General features: G+C 47.4%; 2 protein-coding genes across 2 annotated transcripts; both read right to left on the bottom strand.

The window, feature by feature from the left end:
- Positions 1 to 406: 406 nt before the first annotated feature.
- LOC100037640 (fasciclin-like arabinogalactan protein 4) lies at positions 407 to 2,179 on the bottom strand. Its single transcript, XM_044481692.1, has one exon. The coding sequence runs from the start codon at positions 1,934 to 1,936 to the stop codon at positions 629 to 631; it is 1,308 nt and encodes a 435-aa protein (XP_044337627.1). The 5' UTR covers positions 1,937 to 2,179; the 3' UTR covers positions 407 to 628.
- A 2,135-nt stretch (positions 2,180 to 4,314) lies between these two features.
- LOC123059023 (protein ESMERALDA 1) lies at positions 4,315 to 12,789 on the bottom strand. The gene is made up of 10 exons (XM_044481685.1): positions 12,106 to 12,789; positions 11,245 to 11,314; positions 10,623 to 10,690; positions 10,410 to 10,498; positions 9,094 to 9,291; positions 5,876 to 6,080; positions 5,601 to 5,768; positions 5,245 to 5,412; positions 4,979 to 5,169; positions 4,315 to 4,869 (listed from the first exon to the last, which is right to left on the bottom strand). The coding sequence occupies exons 1-10, from the start codon at positions 12,535 to 12,537 to the stop codon at positions 4,704 to 4,706; spliced, it is 1,755 nt and encodes a 584-aa protein (XP_044337620.1). The 5' UTR covers positions 12,538 to 12,789; the 3' UTR covers positions 4,315 to 4,703.
- Between the last annotated feature and the right edge of the window lie 12,189 nt (positions 12,790 to 24,978).

Below are 24,978 nucleotides of genomic sequence, written 5' to 3'. Positions count from 1 at the left end.
GGCGGGAGGCGACAAGAAGCGGACACGCGAGTGGCGGTGGCGGTGGCGGTGGCGGGGCGACGGACGCCAGCCGAAAAGGCGATCGAATCTAGCGGGGTGACGCCTGTGACGACGGCCGAGCCACCCCCACGCCCGCCAGCTCACTGCCACCCCACCTACCCCCCGGCCCCTCGCCTCTCCCCTCACCGCCCCCGGTACGCACACCCCACGAGCTCCATCCACCTCCTCTCCACTTTCGCTTCCCAAACTCCGTCGCCCGATTCAGCAAGCAAAATGGCCATGGAAGCAGCTTGCGGTGCGTCCACCAAAAAACAGCACCAACATTTCACAGTGTCGTCGGCTGGTCGCGTGTGATTCTTTACAGGATGGAGCGATCATTTCCCCTTTTCCAGCATGACGCGGGCAGTGAAAAGAACGCTTCTTTGCTTTGCAGCACAATCTTCCTCACACCTCGACTCGAGTCATCTAGCTTCTCCCCCCTTTCCAAATGCATTGTGTACAGGTTCACTCCTAGTAATATACTATATAGCAGTAAAACAAAGAAGAAACAATGGTGACCAAAGCAAGGCAAAAAAGAATCGAGCTCAGCAAGGAGACGGCAATGGACGGACTAGCTCACCACCGGATCTCATACCAGAGGCAGCAGTGCTGGTAGTACATACAACAATGCTATACACCACCGCCCAGTTGCCGTTGCCTTTGCCGCCGACGACGACGGCGGCGAAACCGCGGTGCCGTTCCTGGCCCCGCCGCGCAGCGCGGGGGGCGAGGACAGCTTCGTCGGCGGCGTCCGCGCGCTCTCGGGCGGCTCCGGCGGCATCGAGCTGGCGGCCGCCGGCGGGGGCGCCAGGGCCGCGGCGACGACGGCGGCCGAGTCGGCCCTGGTGAACATCTCCTTTGGGAGCAGCACCTTGGAGACGGCGAAGACGGCGACGGGGTTCTGGTCGAAGACGGTGCGCGTGATGGTGGCCTGCACGACGCCGGTGTCGATGGCTACGGAGCCGTTGGAGCGGGTGATGTTGAGGGTGAAGCGGCCGGCCTGGCTGGCGTACTCGGTGGCCAGGGTCGGCTGCAGCGGGTTCACGATCGACTCCAGCGACCCCAGCGGGTAGTAGGAATGGAGGACGTGGAAGCGGAGCACCACGGCCTTGCGGTCGGCGGGGAGGGACTGGAGCCGGTCGCCGGCGGGGAGGCTGGCGAAGGCGTCGTCGGTGGGGACGAACACCGTGATGCCGGCGCCGCGCTCGTCGCCCTCGAACTCCTCCGCCACGCCGGAGGCCTCCAGCATGGACGCCGCCACGTTGAACCCGCGCGCGTCGGCGAGGACGCGGGTGATGTTGACGGCGGCGGGGGGGCGGGACTCGGAGGCCGCCAGGTCGAAGCCGGAGGGCGCGATGAGGCCGTCCACGGCCAGCACGCTCAGGTTGTACGGCACGGAGGTGACGGAGCCGAGCACGGTGGCGTTGGACCCGGGGAAGGGCGCGGGCGAGCGGACGACGCCGAGGCCCGGCCCGGCGGCCGTGACGTTGACGGCGCCGAGGTCGGCGGAGGCGCGGCCGGTGGTCTGGAACAGCGTGGTGACCAGCTTCCCGGCGGCCGGGAGGCGGCGGAGGTCGGCGGGGGAGAGGTACTCGAGGAGGACGTGGTAGCGGAGCACGTCGGCGAGGTCGGCGCCCGCGGCGGCCGCGAACGCCGAGGGCGACTGGGGGAGGTCGGCGTTGGGCACGGCGAGCAGCGTCAGCGAGGACCGCCCGGCCAGCTCGCGGGCCACGGGACTGGACGCGAGCAGGCGCGCGAAGCCGGCGAGGTCGGGGAACGGGGCGAGCACCGCCTGGACGTCCACGGCAGCCGCACCCGGCGCCCACGCCAGCAGCAGCAGCCCGGCCACCGCCGCAAGCACGACCAGCCGGCGGGAGATCTGCCCCTGCCCCCGCATCTCGCCGCGCCGCCGGGAGCAGAGCAGCGACTCCACTGACCACTGGCCACTGACCCGAGGAGTGAGGCGAGCCCGAGATGCGGTGGGGGTGGGGGGTGGTGAGCCTGAGCCGAGCCGAGCCCCCGAGCGGAGTGAATATTTCCTCCGCGCTAGTAGTATTTTTTTCTCAGCACAAAAATCGCGGCCGACTGCTAAACAACTGGGGGGTTGGGTTCAGTGCGGGGGAGGTGCAAAGCCTTTGTTGCGCGCGTTGAGATTCGCATTTTGTGGAAATAGATGGCGGGTGGGTGGGTCTGGACTCTGGAGTAGAGTGGAGTGTAGCAGAGGCTCCAGCGAGGAGCTGGACTGGACTACACTGCCAGCCAGTGACCAAGCTCCCATGCACACGGCACTATTCGGGAAAAGGCCCGCAATGATGGCGGGCCCGGGCGCGGCGTGGGTCCCGCTGTCATGCTCGGGTTTAATTGCGCACTGTTGTGGCTCTGTGCGGTAATGGTAAGTTTATGAAAACAGGTGCAGCGTGGATAGAATCTTTTGCGGGCCCGGGTGCTGATGAGATACTAACATGGGACGAGCGCGAGTACTCCGCCTGGATAAAAACAGTTTATGAAAGGAGTGAGTAGCTTTGCCGTAAAATGATTTTGATGGAGTGGCTTTGCCTTCGAATGATTGAGGGCGGCTAAGCTTTACCGCGAATTGATTTCGCTCCAAAGTGCCCGCAAAAGCACGCAAGCGAGCGGTGATATGCTATCAGCTTGATATAAGATCGTATAGATAGAGCTGTATTGGAACCGATCAAGCGTGATGGAAAGAATGTTTCTCACCCGGGGGACCAGACCAGAGCGGCCATTCAAATCCTCAATGTAGTAAGTACTGACTTGCTGTTATCTCATCCAGAGGGCCTTGTTTTGTGTTGGAATGCAACAACTCAGAAAGACAAGAATGGCAGATAATGCGTGCTTAGAAAAGAAAAAAAGAAAAATGTATTGTGTGATGATTCGGATCAAAGTTAGAGCTGATGGTTTTAATTCCTACGCCCTCGCCAGTGCGTCTACCGAGGATGCAAATTCCGGTGACGATACGTTGTCCCTTTGGAATTTCTTCTAACCAAACGGGCCCTTTTTATTCCTCCGGAACTGTTTCGGCTAAAGGCTTTTGTTCTTTCAAGACTAGCTACAGTCTGTCTGCCTAGATGGATGGAGAGAGATCTTGGGATGGAGGGATGAAACGGGGCATGTGAGAGAAGTGTCAGTACGAAAGAGTGGACCAGCCATTGCCATTGCCATTTTGCCATACCTTTCCGCCATGATGAGCCGCGCCTAATCGCCTGCGCCATTCACAAAAGTCCGTAGTAGTATCTGTGACGCCACCTGTTCTCTTGCCTCTTCGGAACTAGGCTGGAGCGTACCCCTCGCCAGCAGCAACGCGCCTTGTTACCAATAATAGAAAAGAACTGGGGGAAAAGTGGTGCTCCAAATGACTATACCAGCCCGATTTCAAGAGAAGGCTATTCAGGTGATTTTGGTTCTCTTTTTCTAGTCCCAACTAAAAAGTCCCTAGTCTCTAAAAAGTCCCTTCCTGTTTGTTTTCAGAGACTAAAAAGTCCCTAGTCCCTTTCTAGAGGTTATTAAATGACCATGTTGCCCCTAATATATAAAAAAATAGCAGTCAAACAATACCATGGCGTGGCGGGCCAATGGGTGCATGGAGGGGCATTGTTGGAAAAGTCTCAAATAGTCCCAAAAAGACTTTTCTTGAGAGTCTTCTTCATTTAGTACCAAATGCCTAGTTTAGTCCCTAAAAAGTCTCTCCCTTTGATAAAAAAAGTATCTAAAAGAGACTTTTTCTAGCCCCTACACGAAAAAATCTCTGCAAACAAACACCCCCTCGGCTCAGCTGCTCTCCCTTCGCCAGGGCCTTGTCGTTTCACAGGAACGGGCAGGGCTCCTTCCCCAGATTCCCAGTCCCTATCAACGGCCCTCCCTGTGCATGTGAGGCGCATGTGAGGCGCATTCAGAGATCAAACCTTTGCTGCTGACACTGCTGCCAGACTTGAATGTTCGGCCCTACAGCACAATGGAGTGCTCAGCATAGACAAACAAGATATATATATTGCTGTAAACATATTTGTTTTAGAAAACAAGGGTTTATTACCTACTCAACTGATCAGCTGATCATGCACCAATTGATGGTTGGATGCAGTAAGCACGCAGGCAACAAGAAGATATTTTGGCTGTACGGTGACAACGCAAGAATCAAGTAGCACAATGCAATTTCCAACGTTTGCTCCATATTGAGATACTGGTTAAGTGCCAGACCAAAGTTACAACAGAGGGGGATAAGACCCCGCTAAACAAGTCTGAAACAATGCCCATTTCTAGAGCAAGAGGGGAAAGAGTTAGATAACAAATTTACAGTGTTTGCCTTCCATCAAAATTTGTGTACGACAACGAAATTCTAATGAGCCATGTACAAGGGGGGCACTACTGCACTAATCTGTCTGGAACTTCATAAGAGGAGCTCTATAGGTGTCAGATGGATCTACTGGTATGTGTTAGATCTAATCGCTGTATGGTTAGCAGCAAGATGGTCTAAGACTAGGGAATCTGAGGCATCCCTGTTTGGCACAAGCTATACATAAATCAATGTACAACACCCTGTCAGGTATGCTTGCAGGTGAGGTTGAATCGCCACCGCACAGTACACGGAGAATGAACAAATCATACCGCGTGCCAGAGAAATACGTTAGTTTGCTGAGATGCTGATACTATCTAGTGTGTAGTATGGGTTTCGAATGCGTTGTTTTGTTCAAGCGGCACATGCAGTCAGGACATGGAAATGTGTATATCGATTCATTTGGTCTTTTCATCTCGACCCCTTTGGCATCACTGTGTGCTCTCATGTTGAGCAAGTGACGTTTCAATGACTTCCATCTGCATAAAAACGACAAGGCATGACTAAAAGACTACAGAGATGAAGAATACGAGTCGTAAATGCTTAAGCTCTGAACAAAAATGAACTAAGGGTGGTCCAGTGTATTACCCGATACGTGGATTATCAAAGAGTATGGCCAGCCTTCTTTTGTCTGGCTTAATTGTCTTTGAATGTCCACCATACAAGTATCTTCTGTGTCCCATCAGAAAATGAGGGAAATTTCCACCTTGTGTGGTCACAAAAACTTCACTATATGTGCAAACACTATAGTCTAGTGCAGCCATCCTTGAGGAGTAATTCTGGCAACAATGTGTCGTTTTAGAACAATGCCCATATGATGAAATTCTAAAGCTTACAGCTGACAAGACAAATACCTTAAATGGAGCAAGTTCCTCATCTGATGCTAGTGTTTCTTTTGTCTGTAGAAGAGGAAACATTTCAAGAAGAGGAGCCATGGTTTTCTCTGATTTGTATATCTTTCCAGAGGCCAAATAAATTGCAGTCTTATTGCTGAAACCCATCCCACGAAGCATTAATCCAACCTAAAGGTCATGTAGCATAAACATGTAGATCATCAAGACCCTAAACGGAAAATAGTCTTACTAGACGAAAGAAACTGGGCAGAGCATGGACTAATAAAATGTGCTGAAGAAATAAAGAAGTCAAGAGTTTCACTAACATGCATGCTAACAGTGGTGAGCATCTGTTTTCATATTAGATGCAGACATACCTCCAAAGGTGTAAGTGGACATTTCCCGTTCATTCTTATAACTCCTGGCCTTATTACCTTCCCTCTCTTTGTAAACTTCCCTCGCCAACCTATTTCTCTGGCCACATCCATTTCCTTCTTCTCCTCGTCACCACCATCATATACACAACATGAGAAGGCAACCATATCCTGCAAGACAACAAATTAGTAGATGCCTCCAAATTTTCCTAACACCAGAAAATAGTGAATCCCAAGTTCCAAATAATATTAAATAATCTTCACGAAGGAAATCAAACCTCCTCAAAACGAAGATGCACTGCGATATATTTCCCATTGCTTTCAGCACTTTTTTCTGTCATTCGAGAAATTAAAGTCTCCGATAGAGTAGCAATTGGGTTTGAAAATTTTAAAGCTTCAAAATTCACCAAGCATCTCAACCGTTGAACAACAGGTGGGGCATCGAATGAGAGTCGGTTTGCAAAAGGAGAAATTCGGATCAATCTGTAGTCCAGAACAAAGTATAACTTCAGGAACAATCGCATAATAATAAAAGAAGCACATTATCATATTTCAAATCTGAGATATCAAGTGTAATCACTTCTTGAGGTGCTACGATGCAATCAAACTTTGATTCGAGGGACCAAAGCAACATTAAATTTCTGATAAATAGTAAGTAGTCTATAAAGTATTCAAGCCACCTCTAAAATTGCAGATTCAAAATGAAAATGTGTTTGAAGAAACAAAAAAGAGACGTTTAGCATGAATAGCAGCATTTGCCTTTCCCTTTTTCCTTCTGAATTGTCTTTTCCCATTTAGCAGAATGAATTTCACCTTGAAATATTAGACATGGGTAGTGTACATTCAGAAATACATCTAGATTCTTTTTTTTGGGGGCGGGGGGGGGGGGGATCATGACCGACTGTGTGAATGCAGCACACTGGGTGATTATAGGATATGTTTCCATTTCACGAAATGTGATGGGCACAATACATGGGCAATTTAGGAATTAGATTAGGAAAGAACCAAATAAAGATATCAGATTATCTAGTTAGTAAAGAGATAATTTAAGGTAGGAATCTGAAGCTAGAGATAAGCTTTATTTGCAAATTAGACACAAGAGATCCAGTCTTGCAGATCAAGTCAGTAGTCCTATATATCAAGGATTGGCGTGTGACCTTTTGAGCAACTATGAGAAATCCAAAGTGGCAACGTTAAATTAAGCTAATCTACTACCCAGGTATTAGGCCTTGCAGTGGCTAGACGAGGGTGGGTTGCCCATTCCCCACCTTTGGACCCTTGCCAGTTCATCCCTTTAACACAAATAATGAAGACCATTTCCAAAAGAACTGTTTAAACTGTACACAGGATCTGTAGGTTCATTCCTGACAAAACAGCAGTATCCAGATATAGGAAAATTGACTTGTTTAAACTGTAAAGTAGGTCTTCTGTTTTCATTTTCCTAAAATCTGGAGAAACATCCTTTTTTCATACATTAACCTAATTTTCATGTGAATCTAACTGTAAAGAGAAGAGTCAACAATTTAACAATCTTCAGAATAATCGTTCAAACTAGGCAGTCCCACTGGTTATGGCACCTTTGAAAGCAAGAAACTGAGTCACCACAACAAGTTGTTACAAGCCAGTTTCCAGTCTAAGAGCATCTCTAGCAGATCCTGTAGAAGCGGTCAAACCTACAGATTTACGGTACAGGCTGAAAAAAACATACCGAATAGATCCTGTAAAATAGCATATCCCGTAAAAAAATTTACAGGCTCCTGTATATTAGAGCTCCCATCCATCATATATGGAGGATTCGAGCCGTTTTTTGAGGATCCTGTAAAATCGGTCAACGCCGGAGCAGGAGGCATGCGACGCCGCGTGCAAGCAGCGAGCAGGCGGAGGAGCTCGCCGGCAGCCGGCCGGAGCATCGCCGGAGCACGCAGTGGGCCGGAGCAGGCTGCAGGCCGGAGCGGCACCGTTCTGGCCGGCCAGAGTTTGAGTTGGTCATGCCTCATGTGTGCGTCTCGGGGAAGAAGCGTGAGGAGAAAAAAATCTTTTATGGTTCGAGTTTACGGGATCTGTTCTGCCCGATGCCTCGCGGTACCGTAAATTCGTTTTAGGGGCTCTTGTATACTGTTTTTACAGGTGGTCTGTTTACAGGTTCTGCTAGAGATGCTATCTCACTAACAAAACTGAGCACGATACTGGTGAAGAGATGCCCCAACCATATTTCATCAATAATTGCTAATATCACAATGTCCTACATTAACTAACTGCATATAGGTCTAGGGATGCAAATTGATTGTTCTTAGGGTACCCTCTGACCCTACTTAATTCAACCAAATGAACAAAATTTCTGAAAGTGATGCGATTTTGAAAACTTAGTTCATTTGGCCGAACTAAAAGGGGTCAGAAGGTGGGAAATACGAAGGAGAACCTGGTTCCAGCGCACCCTATATGCAAAAAAAAATTAGTAATTCAAAAAAAGTTCAAAAAATTCCAAATCTTTTTTGGTATCAAACATGGTCAAGTATTGTAGTCGTATAAAAATATTCGTGGGAGAATGACTTTTATTGCATCCTGGGTCGAAGATTTGGCAAAAAACGCTATATACAAGCACTATGCACGCTATATTGTCGTCATAAACTTGTCTTTTCTGCCCTGAAGTCAATATGAATCATTTCTTGTCCAAACTTTTTATACGAGCACAATACCTGATCATCTTTGATTCCAAACAAGATTTGGAATTTTTTGAACTTTTTTTGAATTACTAAATTTTTTTGCGCATATAGGGTGCGCGGGTACCCGAGAGCACCAAGTTCCCGTCCGTCAGAAGGTACCCTAGGGTAACTTTTAGGGTACCCATTTGCATCCCTGTATAGGTCCATAACTAAGGCTAGAAGCTCTTGCAGAGGCATATCACTTACATAGTTACATCGCATGCAAGGGAAGTGAATAACGAAAAATTCGACTTCCTCCGTCCTGAATTAGTTGACGCTCAAACGGATGTATCTAGATTTCTGTGCTAGATACATCCGTTTGAGCATCAACTAATTCCGGACGGAGGGACTATATACATATGATCCCCACTTATTTATCTCAACATGCAAGCATGCCACATCACCATACAGTTATGGATGGAATAAAGCCCACCTCAACATCCACATGGAAAAATACCCACCACCACAAGCAACCATGCATGGAAAAATACTTTTCATTCTATTATTCTACTTATATTCAATAAATATTTTACAATTATACATAATCAAATATAATAAGTCAAATGCATTTTTAATTTTGGTTCACGTCTTGTTAATCTAAATATTTATATTCCACACAATCATATCTCATTGAAATATATTGCAACCGATTCCCGCAGCAAAGCGCGGGGTATCATCTACGTAGTTAACATAACACGGCAAAACATATGCATAAGAAACAAGGATACAGCCAAAATAAATTCACACAAGCAACTTTAATTCCGAAGTGACAAGTGATTTGGATTTTAACTCACCTTTCTTCAACTAACTTCGGAAGAACAACATCTTTGTAGTATTTACTAGAAGACCAAGCCTTTATCTTGAAATTGAATACATTGCTTAGATTGTGACCAAAACGCTCCATTATAAAATCAGGCACTTTGTTAACTACTCGAACATCATTCTGTAGACGTTTTACAAAGTGTTCTTCATCATAAATATCCCTGAATTTGCTGTACCCAAAAGAAGACATCAGCAAGCATATTTGTGCTACTAAATCTACAGTTGTATAAAATTTAACTTGAAGGAGCCTGAACAAAAGGCACGGGCATCTATCCAACAAGAACGAATATATAAGTTGTCCAGCACCCAAAGCAGCCCAAAGTCCAGTACTGTGTGCTAGTTCATCTCTTAAATATTTAATTAATCTCACTCTTTATAACCTTAACAGTAAAAATAACCACCGTTCCTACAATGAATTCAAATTATCGATGCAACATGCAAATAAGGATAACAACCCATATCAGTTTTCGCCCTTTTCGGAGTGATACCCTGTGTAGTCAACTAGAACTAGCAAGAGAGTGTGCAAGCGACTTCATATATGCTAAATTTGTTTGTTTTAGACGAACATAAAAAAAAAGGGCAACCTGGTGCATGTAGCTCCCGCTTGCGCAGGGTCCAGGGAAGGGTCCGACCACTTTGGGTCTATAGTACGCAGCCTTTCCCTACATTTCTATAAGAGGCTGTTTCCAGGACTTGAACCCATGACCTCATGGTCACAAGGCAGCAGCTTTACCACTGCGCCAAGGCTCCCCTTCTTGTTTTAGACGAACATACAGAAGGAGAATTGGGGTGTGTGAGATTGGGTGGGGGAGGGGTGTATCCTGGTTCCAACTTTGACAGTCTTAATTGACATGACATTCTAATGTGAAGTTAAGCCTTATAAGGTACTCCCTCCGTCCCAAAATAAGTGTCGCTGATTTAGTACAACTTCAGTACAAAGTTGTACTAAATCAGCGACACTTATTTTGGGACGGAGGGAGTAGTAATCAAGCATACGAGACTGAAGAGCAACTTAACTGTTCTAGAAACCTCAAGGTTTGAAAGAAAGAACTGAGTAACATGGTGTTTGGGAGAGGTACATATGACTGACAAATATGGTATAGAAAACAGACAAAGGGACATGTGCATACCAAAAAAAAAAAGGCAAACATCCAAACAAAGGCCAATTGGTTTGGGCACAAACCAAACACACCGTTATCGAGCAATAATACATATATTTCAGACTTACTGTCAAGTAGACAGCTAGTCAAAAATGTATTTGAGAATGGAGTGGGAGAAATGAGGAGACCTTGGATCCTTCCAAATGCTGTGGAAATGGAAATTCGGGATAATAAGAGTAGCATTTAGAAAACCAGCAATAGCAACCGCATTGCATATCTGGAAACAAGAAAAACAGAAGAAAGAGAAGCCCAAGTGAGTAACTTAAGTTACCAGAAAACAAGTATGACGTGAACAAACATAAACTGTCACATATGAAGAACCATTGAGAAAAGGCAACTACCGATGTCCTTTGTTGATTCAAACCACCATTTGCCTCCACATATATGTAGCCATTTGATTCAGGCAAACCTACACAAGTTATGAAAAACTATTAGGCACCAATTTGGTGGTGCTGTGTCTTGCAAACTGAAGAAGACATCCATGTGAATTCTCTAAAACTAACACGCCCGAGTGTTCCAAGTATGTTAAACTTGGTCAGAAAAGTGTATCAGGTTGATGAACAACTAATCTTCATGAGACTTTAACAACCCATCCATGTAAATCATGATTGGTCTCAGAATGTTTTCATGCAGTGATGGTAAGTTTTCGCAGGGAACTCACCACAAAGGAGCTGTGCCTAGATAATGGAAAGAAACAAGATCTGACATGATATTCGCATTTGAAAAACAAGAAGAGGAAACGGTGGTAACAGTGTAACTCCTGACCAACAAATCCGTAAGACATCACAGTTAAGTTCCTCATGATAGAATACAAGAAAGCAGGTCTTCTCTACCATAAATCTGAATGCGTTCGGGGGTTATCGGCATTTGGAAAAAAAAACATATCTCAACGGGATTACACCCAAATAAAGAAAGAACATATTATCAGGAAGAAAAAACAAAAGGCAGGTATAGATGGCGTACTGTTTGTCAGATTGTGTATGCAAGGTCGCCAAACACCACCTTTGTAGGTTTGCCTCCATACAGTTGCTAACTACAAAAACATGACAAGGTGAGAGAAAGAAGCGTGTATGCAAAATATACATATAGATTGTAAAAAGGTGAGCAAGACAATTATGTGGATCAAGCAACAGAAATATCATAAAACACGTAGAGTGGAATAAACCACAGTCAGATGGCGCACACTCTTCTTCTATTCAATCAGGCAGGTGTATTGAATTCAGAAGCGCGAGAATTCATCCTCCTGTCAAACATCTTGCGGGAATTCAGAGGTTACATTGCTGAACGAACAGATCAGCAACATACCTTGAGCCTGCAGCTAGCAAACCAAGGTGCACTATCTAACTCAAGCAGTCAAGCAGGACTGACTAGATCATATAAGACGCTTGACAAACCGAATCAAGCTTCTGATGATGAGGAGCCTTTAGTAGTTTGGGTCATCCACGGGCTGCAACAATCACATGAAGCAGGAAATAGCTAAGGAAAATCCGACAGGTCAGCAACCACTCCACTGCCATTTCAGGCTATTTGAAGGAGACCACAGCTGAATTCGAACTAATCAACTTGGACTAAACTAATCTAAATAGATACTACCAACAACCACTTGCTAATGGCGCGTGGTACACTAACTACATCTGCTAGATCAGTAAATAACTTTTGACACGCCAAGTCAACCAAGCCAGCCCACTTGGTAGTAACAGCGGCACACTTGTTACAGTCACTTAAAACGGCCAAGCATTTGTTTGCGCCCACATTGCAGCCGAAGAAGATCGAAATGCGGCGAGGAAGGGGGCACGGAGGAGAGGAGAGGAGGCGCTGACTAACCGCGTCGGTGGAGTTGTCGGCGTCCATGTCGGGGCGGAGGCGCGCGTACAGCTGGGGGCTGCGGTAGACGGAGCCGGGGGCGGAGCGCGTGATGATCCGCGGCACGACGTCGAGCGGGAGCGAGCCCATGTAGAGCAGCATGGCGGCGACGTAGAGCAGCGGCGCGAAGAGGAAGACGGCCTGCCGCCGCAGCAGCGCGGCGAGCAGCGCCCACGCCGCCCGCCTGGCCGCGGCGCCCCACCCGGCGGCCCCCGCCGCCGCCGCCGCCGCCTCCTGGGACCCCCTCGCCGCGCCGGACTTCCCCGGCGTCCGCCTCCCCGAGCCGCCGCCGCCGCGCACGGGGGACGGGGACGGGGGCGGGGGCGGGGACGGCGTGCCCGGCGCCGCCCCGCCGAAGCTCCCGAGGCGGCTGTACACCTGCTGGCCCTGCATCGGGCCGCCGCAAAGCCGCTGGCCACTCCGGGGCGGGCTAGGTTTAGGGCTGGCTGGCTGGCCCCCCGCCGCGCGATCGCGCAATGGGGACGGGAGGGCGGCCGCGCGACCGGGGGGAGGGGAGGCGCGGCGGTGCCGTGCGGGGAGGGAGGGGGGAGGCGCTGGTGCTGGTGCGCGGCACGTTGGGCGGCCTCGGTCGCACGCGGCGGGCCACTGCACTGCGCGAGCCGAGCTGGAGTCCGGTCGGTCTGGGCTTTTAGAAACCGCCCGTGCTACTTTTCGCGAGAGTCAAACCTCAAACGGAACCATAAAAGGGGAGGAAAGAGACGGGGCGCGGCGATCTCCAGCCGCATCCGACGGCGCAAAACCTGACCGCGATGAGCTTACGAATCCGCACTTCCATCTGCACTAGTAGAGCAGCTCCAACGTCTCTAAAATAACCGCCGTTGGGGCAATAAAAACCTCTTCACCAGTTCTTGTAAATTGACTTTATCTGTTTTAGAAGATCCCGTAAAAGGCTCTTTCTCCCTGCTGATTTATGAGAAGATAGCTTTTTCGTATTGTCTGATGAGACTGCAACCGTCTGAAACTTTCACGTGCTACCGTCTAGAGCATCGTCGCCTCGTCGAAACTTCGTCGGAAAGTCCCTGCCGCTCGCACCGCAACGATGTCGCGCCGCCACCTCGCCCCTCGCCGCCGCCCGCAACTGCCGACACGCCCATCCGCACCACTCGCCGATGTCACTAACTAGCAGGTCCTAGGAATTATATTTTTTGTTTAATTAAAAATAAAGTAAAAATGCACTAAAGGGAATAAGATTAGGGGCATGCTACGCGTTCGCCGGCTGATCTTGTCGCGAGCCGTCGGATTTACCGCATCACACGGTCGAACGTGCCTCCATTCAGCAACACGGGTCTTGTTGCAGAATTGTTTCTACAACACATGTCTTGTTGCGGAATTATTTTTGTAACACATGTCTTGTTGTGGACTTATTTCTGCAACACAGGTCTTGTTGCGGATTTTTTTGCAACATCAATTTTTTTGTATTTTTTGCAACTGAGGTTTTGTTGTAAATCATTTTTTTTTGCAACTGAGGTCTTGTTGCAGAAAAAAAATCGTAAGAGAAGTTTTGTTGTAAAACGTAGACCCATCATAGAGTATCGCAACACTGCATATGTTTCAGAAGCATGGCTCCTGTTGCAGAAGCAAGTTTATTAAAGAATGATATTTTTTTGAAATAAAGTACAAATGCACTAAAGGGAATAAGATTAGGGGCGTGCTACGCGTCCGCCGGCTGATCTTTTTAAAAAGTTCAGCCGGGTATGCAGGATGCGTGTCACGCAGGAAAGATGACGGACGCGGCCCAGTTATCCGCCGGTTGATGGTAAATGTTTCCCATAAGATTAGGGAACCCACAAAAGTTGCTTCCAAGAATCTTCCCCCGACTTTTACAGGAAGGCCAAAAAGCCATTTATACCGGAAGTTTTTTTAGGGTAACTGTTGTAGTCACTCTAAAAGTAGCATAACAGAAAATCCAATTTTGCCCTCTTTTCTCATCAAAAAATAATGTACTAGCAAAAATCACTTTGACAAAAGAAAATAGCACGAACCCGTACAAATGCCAGAGTACATCGAAGTCTTTGGAGTGCTGAAGCAGTCTTCCTCCTGCATTCATCGACAGCGCGTGGTACAACGGAGCACATTTGTTAAAACCCAAGAGCTCGCGGACGTTGAAGGCGTTGATGTTGAAACTAAACTGAGACGAGAATTTTCCAAAGTGTCACGCAGCCAGGCGGCGTTCTCCACTGTGCTGGGAAAAGGCGAGCAACAGCTCGGTTCGGTTTCGAGCGGAGAAAAAAGGGGGAAGGGGTGTAGGTGAAAGCGACTGGTGAGTCGAGGAACGTACTCCCAGTGCGTTTCAGGCGCTTAAACTCGGTTAAGGTGCGGAACAGCGAGGGCTATGCAATGCCACTGCCACTATACGGTGTTTGATTTCGATAGCGACGGTCCGGCTGTCCGGGGGTAGTTGGATTGGAGCCGTGAATAAGTGTGAGACAACGGTGTGCTAATCATGAGCCAAGCCTGTGGATTTGGTGGTGAGGCCGTGCACCGGGGAACAGTGTGCTAAAACTAATCATTAGGGCATGTACAATGGTTGATAAGATAGTCTTATCTTAAGTTTTGCACGTAATTTAGAGATGACAAAGAAAAATGTCTACAATGGGTCATCTCTTAGTCTTATCTTGAATAACTAGCAATTCCTAAAAATGTGGTGAGACATATTGTGCTAAGAGATCATCTCTTGTCTTATCTTAAATAAGAGAAGACAAGCCTTCTCTTATGAGTTCTCTCTCCTCCACCTCATCATTTATCCTACGTGACACTTCTAAGATAGCACCATTGTACATGCCCTTAGTCGTATTGAAAAAAAAACTAATCATTAGTCTTTTTTCCCTGAGAAAAGATCAATGATTTTTGCAAAAAGAAAAAGATAATGATTTGGGGGTGAATCCTACGGCCTACGGCGATACGTATAGCTTTTTATCAGAATAAAGCGCATTTTTTTCGGACGCATAATTTTTCAGCTCAAGCTTTAATGAGCTTGGTGAACGGTAAATTCCGGGGGAAAATCAGGAAATTATGAAATTTTTCTGGAGCAAACACCTGACAAAAGTTTTCAGTGCGTACAAAAAATGTGATTTCATGCTTTCACGAATGTGATTTCATGCTGAAACTTTGTAAGCACTTAAAACATTTGTAAAAGTTCAACATACAAAAAAATTGGAATTTTTTTATTTTGTTTTTATTTTTTTAATGATTTTACTTTTCATCACAAGCTCAAATGAGCTCGGGAGCATAACATAACTTTCGATTTTCTTTTCTCCTTCCACGCAGCATTTGTGTGACTGATTCTACGTTCACGAGACCATTGATGCATCCTCATGTCAATTGGCTTGTGTCCAAGAGTCCAAGCTCCAAGGCTATTGACCCTGTTCGGCGCCGCCTTCTTAGGTGGCCAACGCCTAAAAAACTTTGCCCATAGGCCCGCTGATGATACAAAAGGCAGAATCTTGCTTCTATGGGATAAGAATGTTGTTTTGGTCACTGATGTCTACTACACAACCTTCTTGTAGATGTTGTTGGGCCTCCAAGTGCAGAGGTTTGTAGGACAGTAGCAAATTTCCCACAAGTGGATGACCTAAGGTTTATCAATCAGTAGGAAGCGTAGGATGAAGATGGTCTCTCTCAAGCAACCCTGCAACCAAATAACAAAGAGTCTTTTATGTCCCCAACACACCCAATACAATGGTAAATTGTATAGGTGCACTAGTTCGACGAAGAGATGGTGATACAAATGCAATATGGATGGTAGATATAGGTTTTTGTAATCTGAAAAATATAAAAACAACAAGGTAACTAATGATAAAAATGAGCACAAACGGTATTGCAATGCTAGGAAACAAGGCCTAGGATTCATACTTTCACTAGTGCAAATTCTCTCAACAATAATAACACAATTGGATCATAAAACTATCCCTCAACAAGCAGCAAAGAGTCACTCCAAAGTCACTAATAATGGAGAACAAACGAAAAGATTATGTGTAACACCCTCGATGCGACTATAGCTCCCACATGTCGAGGCACGACTTAGAGACATAATCGCATTGAAGGCATATGTCGCAAGTTAGGCAATCTTCACAACATCCCATGCAATATGATAATAAAAGGGGAGATAACGTAGTTGGCTTACACTCGCCACGTCAATCAAGTACATAAATAACATTACATCATCCAAACATTCATGGCCCGACTACGGCGCCAAAATAAAAGAGAACCCAACAAGCGACACGGTCCCGTTCACCCCCAACTGGGCACCACTACTGATCATCGGGAAAGGAAACATAGTAACGTTGAGAGTCTTCGTCGAACTCCCACTTGAGCTCATACACGTCTCCTGGAGCGGAATCATCAGGCCCTGCATCTGGTGTAATAGTAATCTGTGAGCCACAGGGACTCAGCAATCTCGCACCCTCGCGATCAAGACTATTTAAGCTTATAGGTATGGCAAGGTAAATATAAGTGGAGCTGCAGCAAGCGACTAGCAAGTATGGTGTCTAACTTATTCGCAAAAGAGAGCGAGAAGAGGAGGCAAAGCGCGAGCGAGAAACTAGAGAGCAACCTGCGCAAACATTACTCCAACACCGTGTCCACTTCCCGGACTCCGCCGAGAAGAGGCCATCACGGTAACACACTCAGTTGATTCATTTAATTAATTAAGTTCAAGTTATCTACAACCGAACATTAACAAATTCCCATCTGCCCATAACCGCGGGCACAACTTTCGAAAGTTCAAATCCCTGCAGGGGAGTCCCAACTTAGCCCATGACAAGCTCTCACGGTCAACGAAGGAATAGACCTCCTCCCAAGACGTTCCGATCAGACTCGGTATCTCGGTAATTCAAGACACTTCGACAGGTTAAAACAAGACCAGCAACACCGCCCGAATGTGCCGACAAATCCCGATAGGAGCTGCACATATCTTGTTCTCAGGGCACACTCAGATGAGACATCTTACGAGTAAAACCAACCCTCAAGTTGCCCCGAGGTGGCCCCGCAGTCTATTCGGTCGGACCAACACTCAGAGGAGCACTGGCCCGGGGGGGTTAAATAAGATGACCCTCGGGCTCCGGAAACCCAAGGGAAAAGAGGCTAGGTGGCAAATGGTAAGACAAATGTTGGGCATTGCTGGAAAAGCTTTAATCAAGGCGAACTATCAAGGGGTTCCCATTATAACCCAACCGCGTAAGGAACGCAAAATCCGGGAACAAAACACCGATATGACGGAAACTAGGGCGGCAAGAGTGGAACAAAACACTAGGCGAGAGGCCGAGCCTTCCACCCTTTACCAAGTGTATAGATGCATTAAGATAACAAGATAATATAATGATATCCCAACAAGTAAATAAATGTTCCAACAAGGAACAACCTTCAATCTTCACCTGCAACTAGCAACGCTATAAGAGGGGCTGAGCAAAGCGGTAACATAGCCAATCAACGGTTTGCTAGGACAATGGTGGGTTAGAGGTTTGACATGGCAATTTGGGAGGCTTGCAAGCAAGTGGTAGGCATCATAGCAATGGCATAGAAAAAGAGCGAGCAAGCTAGCATAGCAAAGATAGTAGTGATTTCGAGGGTATGATCATCTTGCCTGCACAGTTGTCAGAGTTGACTGGATCCTCAAAAGCAAACTCAACGGGCTCCTCATTAGCGAACTCGTCTCCCGGCTCTACCCAAACAAGACAAACAAGCAACAAGGATACAATCAACCACGTGCAAGACCAAGCAATATGATGCAATGATGATATGCTATGCGGAATGCGATGCGGGATGCAAAATGTAAGATATGACAGGATATGCATGAACCTGGCCTCAACTTGGAATTCCAAGTGTGCCACTGGAAAGATGAGATGAAATTGCTTGAAAACGATATAAAGAACGCCGGAATCGGAGTTACGGTTTGGAAATGGCAAGCATTTCAAAAATGACACCGGTCTACGATTTACAGCAAGTAGGCATCTAAATGCAACGAAATGAACATGCTACAACACCCAAACACGACAACAAAATACATGAAAGGGATGCAGACAAGATGCTTAACAAAAGTCTAGCACTCAGCTACGGCCAATTCATCCATTAACAGGTTCAAACAAGCATGGCAAAAATGCATATGGCAAACAGATCTCAGACTTAGTGAAATTAACACTTGTCTGGAATTTCAGATCAGGTAGCACTCTTCGGAGCAACAAAACTACATGCTACAGGGTCTGAACATGGCAAAGTAAAGCATGGCATGGATCTACTCAAAGAGCTTAACAAAAGTCCCTTAGTGACCTTGAGCCAAAAGGGATCAGAAAATATAATTGCAAGCATGTGAACATGGCAAAAACATAATCAGTTTTCATACTTAGTGAAAAATGGCACATGCTCAAATATAACTCAAGTAGGCATGTTTACGAGCTTGATGCACTCACTACGGTGCAAGTCATGGCAAGAAAAGCATACATCTATCAAGAAGGCACAAAATGCAAGCTAGACATGGTAAGAACAATAACATAGCATGCACGGATCAACTACAACATCACCGGCAAAATTGCAAACAAGTTGACAATCTGCCCAGATTCACAAAGTAGCAAAAGTAGAGCTCGATTGATTCAAGCTAGGGTGCTCCATAATTGCAAACAAAGACATGGATGGATAGAGCACTACAATATTAACAAAACTCCCTTACTGATTATCCTCAAAAGAGGCACGGATCACTAGGAAACAACAAGAACATATGGCATCATGAGATAAACAGCCCCAGGACTTAGTGAAATTACTAAGTCCCTGAAAACAGAGTTAGCAAGTGCACCACTTTGCAAGCTTGCACTAGTCACCACACACATCACAAAAATACATGGGTTGCACCTCTGGAAAGATGACAAAACCCTTAACAAAACACATGTAGAGCATCAGGGCATATCATGCACACAATAATCACGGCAAAAATGACAAAAGTGCTAAACGGAGTAGCAGATCTGACAATTAACTCAAGTAGCCCTCTTCTAACAGCATTTCGGGCATCAAGATGAACTCAAATGAAAATGATGCAGTGGAATGAAATTATGTACTCTCTGAGATGAACATTTTGATATGCTATATGCATGAATCGGAGCTACGGATGCGAAGTTATGGGGTCACGAACAGGGCAACATGGATTAGGAATTCTGGGACTTAGACGAAATTTCACCTAGGGTTTCACTGTTCACCGGATCCGGATCTCGCGCAAACACTGTTCACCGGGCGCGCCGTTCGAGGTTCGACGGAGGAGGCGGCCGGACTTGGCGGGCTCGCCGGCCGGAGCGAGGTCGACGGCGGGGCGGCCTCCACGGCGCGGGGCGCCGGGGGCCGGGGCGGCGGCGAGACGGCAGTCGCGGCGCGGGGCGGCGCCCACGGGCTGGCGGCGGCGGAGGAGCTGCGGCGCGCGGCGCCGGCGTGGAGAGGCGGCGGCGGGCAGCGATGGCGTGCGGCGGCGCCGGAGTCGAGGGAGGCGGCGGCGGGGGCGCGCAAGGAGGCGGCGCGGGCGACTGGGCCGCGGGGGCTCTCCCCGGGCCGAGCGGGCCGGCGCGGGAGCTCTCCCCGGGCCGAGCGGGCCGGCGCGGGAGCGGGTGGCGGCACGCCACGTGGCAGGACGCCACTGGTGCTGGGGCGGCGGCGCGGGAGGTTTTTTTAGGGTTTCGGGGGGGAAGAAAGATCCGGATTTGGAGGGGTGTATAAATAGGCATAGAGGAAGCTAGGAGAGTCCAAATGAGGTGCGGTTTTGGGCCACGCGATTGTGATTGAACGCTCTAGATGATGGAGCAGAGTTAGGTGGGTTTTGGGCCAAATTGGAGGGGTGTTGGGCTGCAACACACACGAGGCCTTTTCGGTCCCTCGGTTAACCGTTGGAGTATTAAACGAAGTCCAAATGATACGAAACTTGACAGGCGGTCTACCGGTAGTAAACCAAGGCCGCTTGGCAAGTCTCAGTCCAATCCGGAAATGTTTAATCCCCACACACGAAAGAAAGGTAGAAATGACCATCGGAGGAGAACGAAGCGCCGGAATGCAAAATGGACAACGGGGAAATGCTCGAATGCATGAGACGAACACGTATGCAAATGCAATGCACATGATGACATGATATGAGATGCATGACAACGACAACAACACACGGAGACAAAGACCCGAACCCGAGGAAATAAATAAACTTAATGCCGGAAACGACAAGAGTTGGAGTACAAATAGGGAAAGTTACATCCGGGGTGTTACAACACTCCACCACTACGAAAGGATCTCGTCCCGAGATCTAGGACTGAAAGAACGCCGGGTACTCAGAACGGAGGTGATCCTCGCGTTCCCAGGTAGCTTCACGGTCGGAATGGTGTGACCACTTGACTTTGAGGAATTTGATTGACTTGTTGCGAGTCTTGCGTTCAGTCTCTTCAAGAATAGCAACTGGGTGCTCACGATAAGAGAGATCTTCTTGGAGCTCAATGTCCTCGAAGTTGACGGTGCGGTCAGGAGTCTTGAAGCACTTTCAAAGCTGAGAGACATGGAAGACATCATGAACATTTGCAAAGTTTGACGGAAGCTCGAGTTGATAGGCGAGGTCACCTCTCTTGCTGACAATCTTGAAAGGTCCCACGTATCTGGGGGCAAGCTTCCATTTGATACCGAAGCGACGAGTACCTTTCATAGGAGAGACGCGGAGGTAAGCGTGATCTCCGATCTCGAAAGCTAAATCACGGTGCTTACTATCATAGTAGCTCTTCTGGCGGGATTGGGCTGCTTTGAGGTTATCTCGAATGACTTTGCACATTTCTTCTGCCTCTGTGATTAAGTCATTACCCAAAAGCTGACGTTCACCAGTTTCAGACCAGTTGAGAGGGGTACGGCACTTCCTGCCATACAGAATTTCAAATGGGGCCTTGCCTGAACTTGCTTGAAAACTGTTGTTGTAGGAGAATTCAGCATAAGGAAGACAATCCTCCCACTTCATGCCGAAGGAGATCACACAAGCCCTGAGCATATCTTCAAGAATCTGGTTGACACGCTCGACTTGACCACTAGTTTGCGGATGGAATGTTGTGCTGAAGCGGATGTTCGTGCCCATGGCCTTCTAAAAAGAATCCCAAAACTTCGATGTAAAGATGCTGCCACGGTCTGAAGAGATCACTTGAGGAATACCGTGCAGAGAGACAATATGAGAGGTATAGAGTTCCGCCAATTGAGCTGCAGTGATCGACTCTTCGATAGGCAGAAAATGAGCCACTTTGATGAGTTTGTCGATGACAACGAATATCGCATCATTGCCACGCTTGGACTTTGGAAACCCAGTCACGAAGTCCATTTCAATGTGGTCAAACTTCCATTCTATAATGGCAAGAGGTTGGAGGAGACCTGCTGGCCTTTGGTGTTCTGCCTTCACTCTTCTGCAGACATCACATTCATTCACGAATTGAGCAATCTCGCGCTTCATTCGAGTCCACCAATAAGCCTGTTTAAGGTCCTGATACATCTTCGTGCTCCCAGGGTGGATGGAGAGGAGAGAATTGTGAGCCTCGTTCATGATCACTTACGGAGGTCACCTTTGGGTACCACAATACGATCCTCGAAGAAGAGAGTATCCTTGTCATCAAGGCGGTAGCACTTGTACTTGGGTTGACTCTTGGCAATCCCAATCTTCACCTTTTTCACCATAGCATCAAGAAGCTGGGCTTGGCGAATCTGGTCTTCTAAGGTAGGAGAGACTTGAAGGTTGGCAAGGAAACCTTGAGGAACAACTTGCAGATTAAGTTTGCGGAAAGCTTCACAAAGCTCGGGTTGATAAGGCTTGAGAATCAGACTGTTGCAGTAAGCCTTCCTGCTCAAAGCGTCAGCAATCACATTGGCCTTGCCTGGAGTATACTCAATACTCGGATTATACTCTTGAATCATTTTGACCCATCGAGTTTGTCTGAGGTTGAGATTAGGCTGAGTGAAGATGTACTTGAGACTCTTGTGATCAGTGAAAATGTCCACTTTTCTTCCCAATAGAAGATGTCTCCAAGTCAAAAGAGCATGCACAACTGCCGCCAACTCGAGATCATGAGTGGGGTAGTTCTTATCATTAGGCTTCAAACTGGCGAGATGTATAAGCAACAACTTTCTTCTCTTGCATCAATACTGCGCCAAGACCTTGGAGAGAGGCATCACAAAAGACCTCGTACGACTTGGATTCATCAGGCGGAGTCAGAACTGGAGCAGTGATCAATTTCTCTTTCAGAGTGTTGAAAGCAATATCACACTCCGGAGACCAAACGTACTTGACGTGCTTCTGAAGAAGATTAGAGAGAGGCTTCGCGATCTTAGAGAAGTTTTCAACGAATCTTCGGCAATAGCTTGCGAGACCGAAAAAACTACGGAGTTGCTTCACGTTCTGAGGAGGTTCCCAATTCACAATTCCAGACACCTTCTCAGGATTCACGGCAATGCCCTTGGCAGAGATGATATGACCAAGATAAAGAACCTCATCAAGCCAAAATTCACACTTGGAGAACTTGGCGTAGAACTAATGTTCTCTGAGCTTATCAAGAACCAAACGCAAGTGCTTGGCATGATCTTCTTTATTCTTCGAGAAAACCAGAATGTCGTCGAGATAGACCAAAACAAAGTCATTGGTGTAGGCATTGAAGATGAAATTCATCATGCGAGAGAACGTCGAAGGAGCGTTGACGAGACCAAAAGACATGACAGTGTATTCATATGAACCAAAGCTTGTCCTAAAAGCCGTCTTGGGAATATCTTGCTCACGGATTCGAATCTGATGATAACCCATACGGAGATCAAGCTTGGAGAATACTTGGGCACCTTTGAGTTGTTCGAACAGCTCATTGATGTTGGGAAGTGGGTATTTGTTCTTGATGGTCTTCTTGTTCACTGGACGGTAATCAACACAAAGTCGATCCGTTCCATCCTTCTTCTTCACAAAAAGAACACCACAACCCCACGGAGAAGAACTAGGCCGGATAAGACCCATTTTCTCTTGAATATCGAGTTGCTTCTTCAGCTCCTTCAACTCTTCAGGTCCGAGCTTGTAAGGACGTTTGCACACAGGTTCCGTGCCAGGCTCAAAATCAATAACGAATTCAACTGGCCGGTGCGGAGGCATTCCTGGAAGCTCTTCTGGAAAGGCGTCTTGATATTCACAAACGACTGGAATTTGAGAGATGGCATCCAATTCACCCTTCTCATTGAGAGAAAACAGACGAATTGTATTATCCCGAGCGGCAAAGACAATAACATCCTCAGACAAATGAGTCAATTGAATCTGCCTGGCAGCACAATCAAGATGTGCCTTGTGCTTAGAAAGCCAACCCATTCCGAGAATAAGATCAATATCCGAGTTACCAAGAACCACCGGAGAAGAGAGAAACTTGTAGTCACCCAACGTGATAGAGATATCGGGAGCAACCAAACTAGAAGTCAAAAGCTTGCCGGGAGAAACAACTTGCATGACTTTGGGCATGATCTCGGTATCAACATTGTGCTTCGATGCAAAAGGACATGACAAAAAGGAATGCGATGCACCAGTGTCAAAAAGAACTTTTGCAGGAACATCGTTAACAGGAAGGTTACCCATGATCACATCTGACGAGTCCTCTGCTTGAGCTGCATTCAGCAAATTGACCTTGGCATGCTTGGGGTTATGCTTGACCACAGCTGTACTTGCCGACCTGACAGGAGGAGGAGGAGGAAGACGCCTCTGGTTGAAACACTTGTTGGCATAGTGACCCTTCTGTTGGCACTTGTTGCACGAGCGGACGGTGATACGGAGCACTCGATCTTGGAGCTTGAGACGAAGTCTTGTTCTGAAAGCCAGGGTTGGGTGGGTGGGAAGAACCACTGCCACCTTTGCTCTTCTGCTGATACGGCTGACGGAACGGAGGAGGAGGAAGCCAATACTTCTGCTGCTTGGCCACTTGAGTAGAGGAAGAAGGAGTAACATCTCTGACTTGCTTCTTGGAAGCATCACACCTCAACTGAGCAGCCTCTTGCTTCAGTGCCATGTTGTAGAACTCATCGTATCTCAAGGGCTCGAAGAGAACAAGAGCTAGCTGAATTTCTTCTCTGAGACCACCCCTGAACTGGTATATCATGCTCTTCTCATCAGGGACGTCCTGCTTGGCAAAGCGGGCGAGCTTCTGGAACAACTTGTTGTAGTCATAGACAGACAAAGAGCCTTGCTTCAGATTGCGGAATTCCTCACGCTTGCTTTCAACCACGCTCTAAGGGATATGATGAGCTCAGAAATCTCGACGGAAATCATCCCAAGTGATAACACGTCCACCTCTGGAGTCCTTGTACTGCTGGAACCATTCTGCAGCTTGATCTTTGAGTTGGAAGGAAGCGAACTTAACAAAGTCCTCAGGCCTGACGTTACTGCACTCGAAATGCTTACACAGATCCACAAGCCAATCGTCAGCATCGGTTGCCTCAACACAATTGCTGAAAGTCTTTGGCCCGTTAGCAAGGAACTGGTTGAGTGTAGCAAAGTGACTCTGATTGCTGCCTTGATTCCCTTGGTTGCCTTGATTGCGCTCTTGAAGAATTTGCATGATCAACTGTGTGTTTGCATTGGTTGCGGCCATCACAGCTTGCCATGCCTCCGGAGGAGGTGGAGGTGGTGGCGGATCAGGATTCGGAGTCGTGCGCGTTGGAGGAGCCATCCTGAAGAGGTTGACCACCATTAGCACATTGACAGACAAATATTGAAGCTGAATCCAACGGAATGAAAATTGCAACATATAGTCTTCACATCCGAACAAAATGAACGAATGCATTCCTCTTGAAATGGTCACATATCCATAAATTGAGAAG

The sequence above is a fragment of the Triticum aestivum genome, chromosome 1A, assembly GCF_018294505.1.
Source record: "Triticum aestivum cultivar Chinese Spring chromosome 1A, IWGSC CS RefSeq v2.1, whole genome shotgun sequence".
Classification (NCBI taxonomy): domain Eukaryota; kingdom Viridiplantae; phylum Streptophyta; class Magnoliopsida; order Poales; family Poaceae; genus Triticum; species Triticum aestivum.
Note: the sequence above shows the minus strand (reverse complement) of the source record. Positions and strands in the feature narration are given on the sequence as shown.

Coding starts and splice junctions, on each gene's coding strand:
- LOC100037640 (XM_044481692.1), bottom strand. CDS start 1,936: ATGCGGGGGCAGGGGCAGATCTCCCGCCGGCTGGTCGTGCTTGCGGCG.
- LOC123059023 (XM_044481685.1), bottom strand. CDS start 12,537: ATGCAGGGCCAGCAGGTGTACAGCCGCCTCGGGAGCTTCGGCGGGGCG. Junction 11,315..12,105: donor CCGACAACTCCACCGACGCG/GTTAGTCAGCGC, acceptor ATGTTTTTGTAG/TTAGCAACTGTATGGAGGCA. Junction 6,081..9,093: donor CCGAAGTTAGTTGAAGAAAG/GTGAGTTAAAAT, acceptor TCTGGACTACAG/ATTGATCCGAATTTCTCCTT.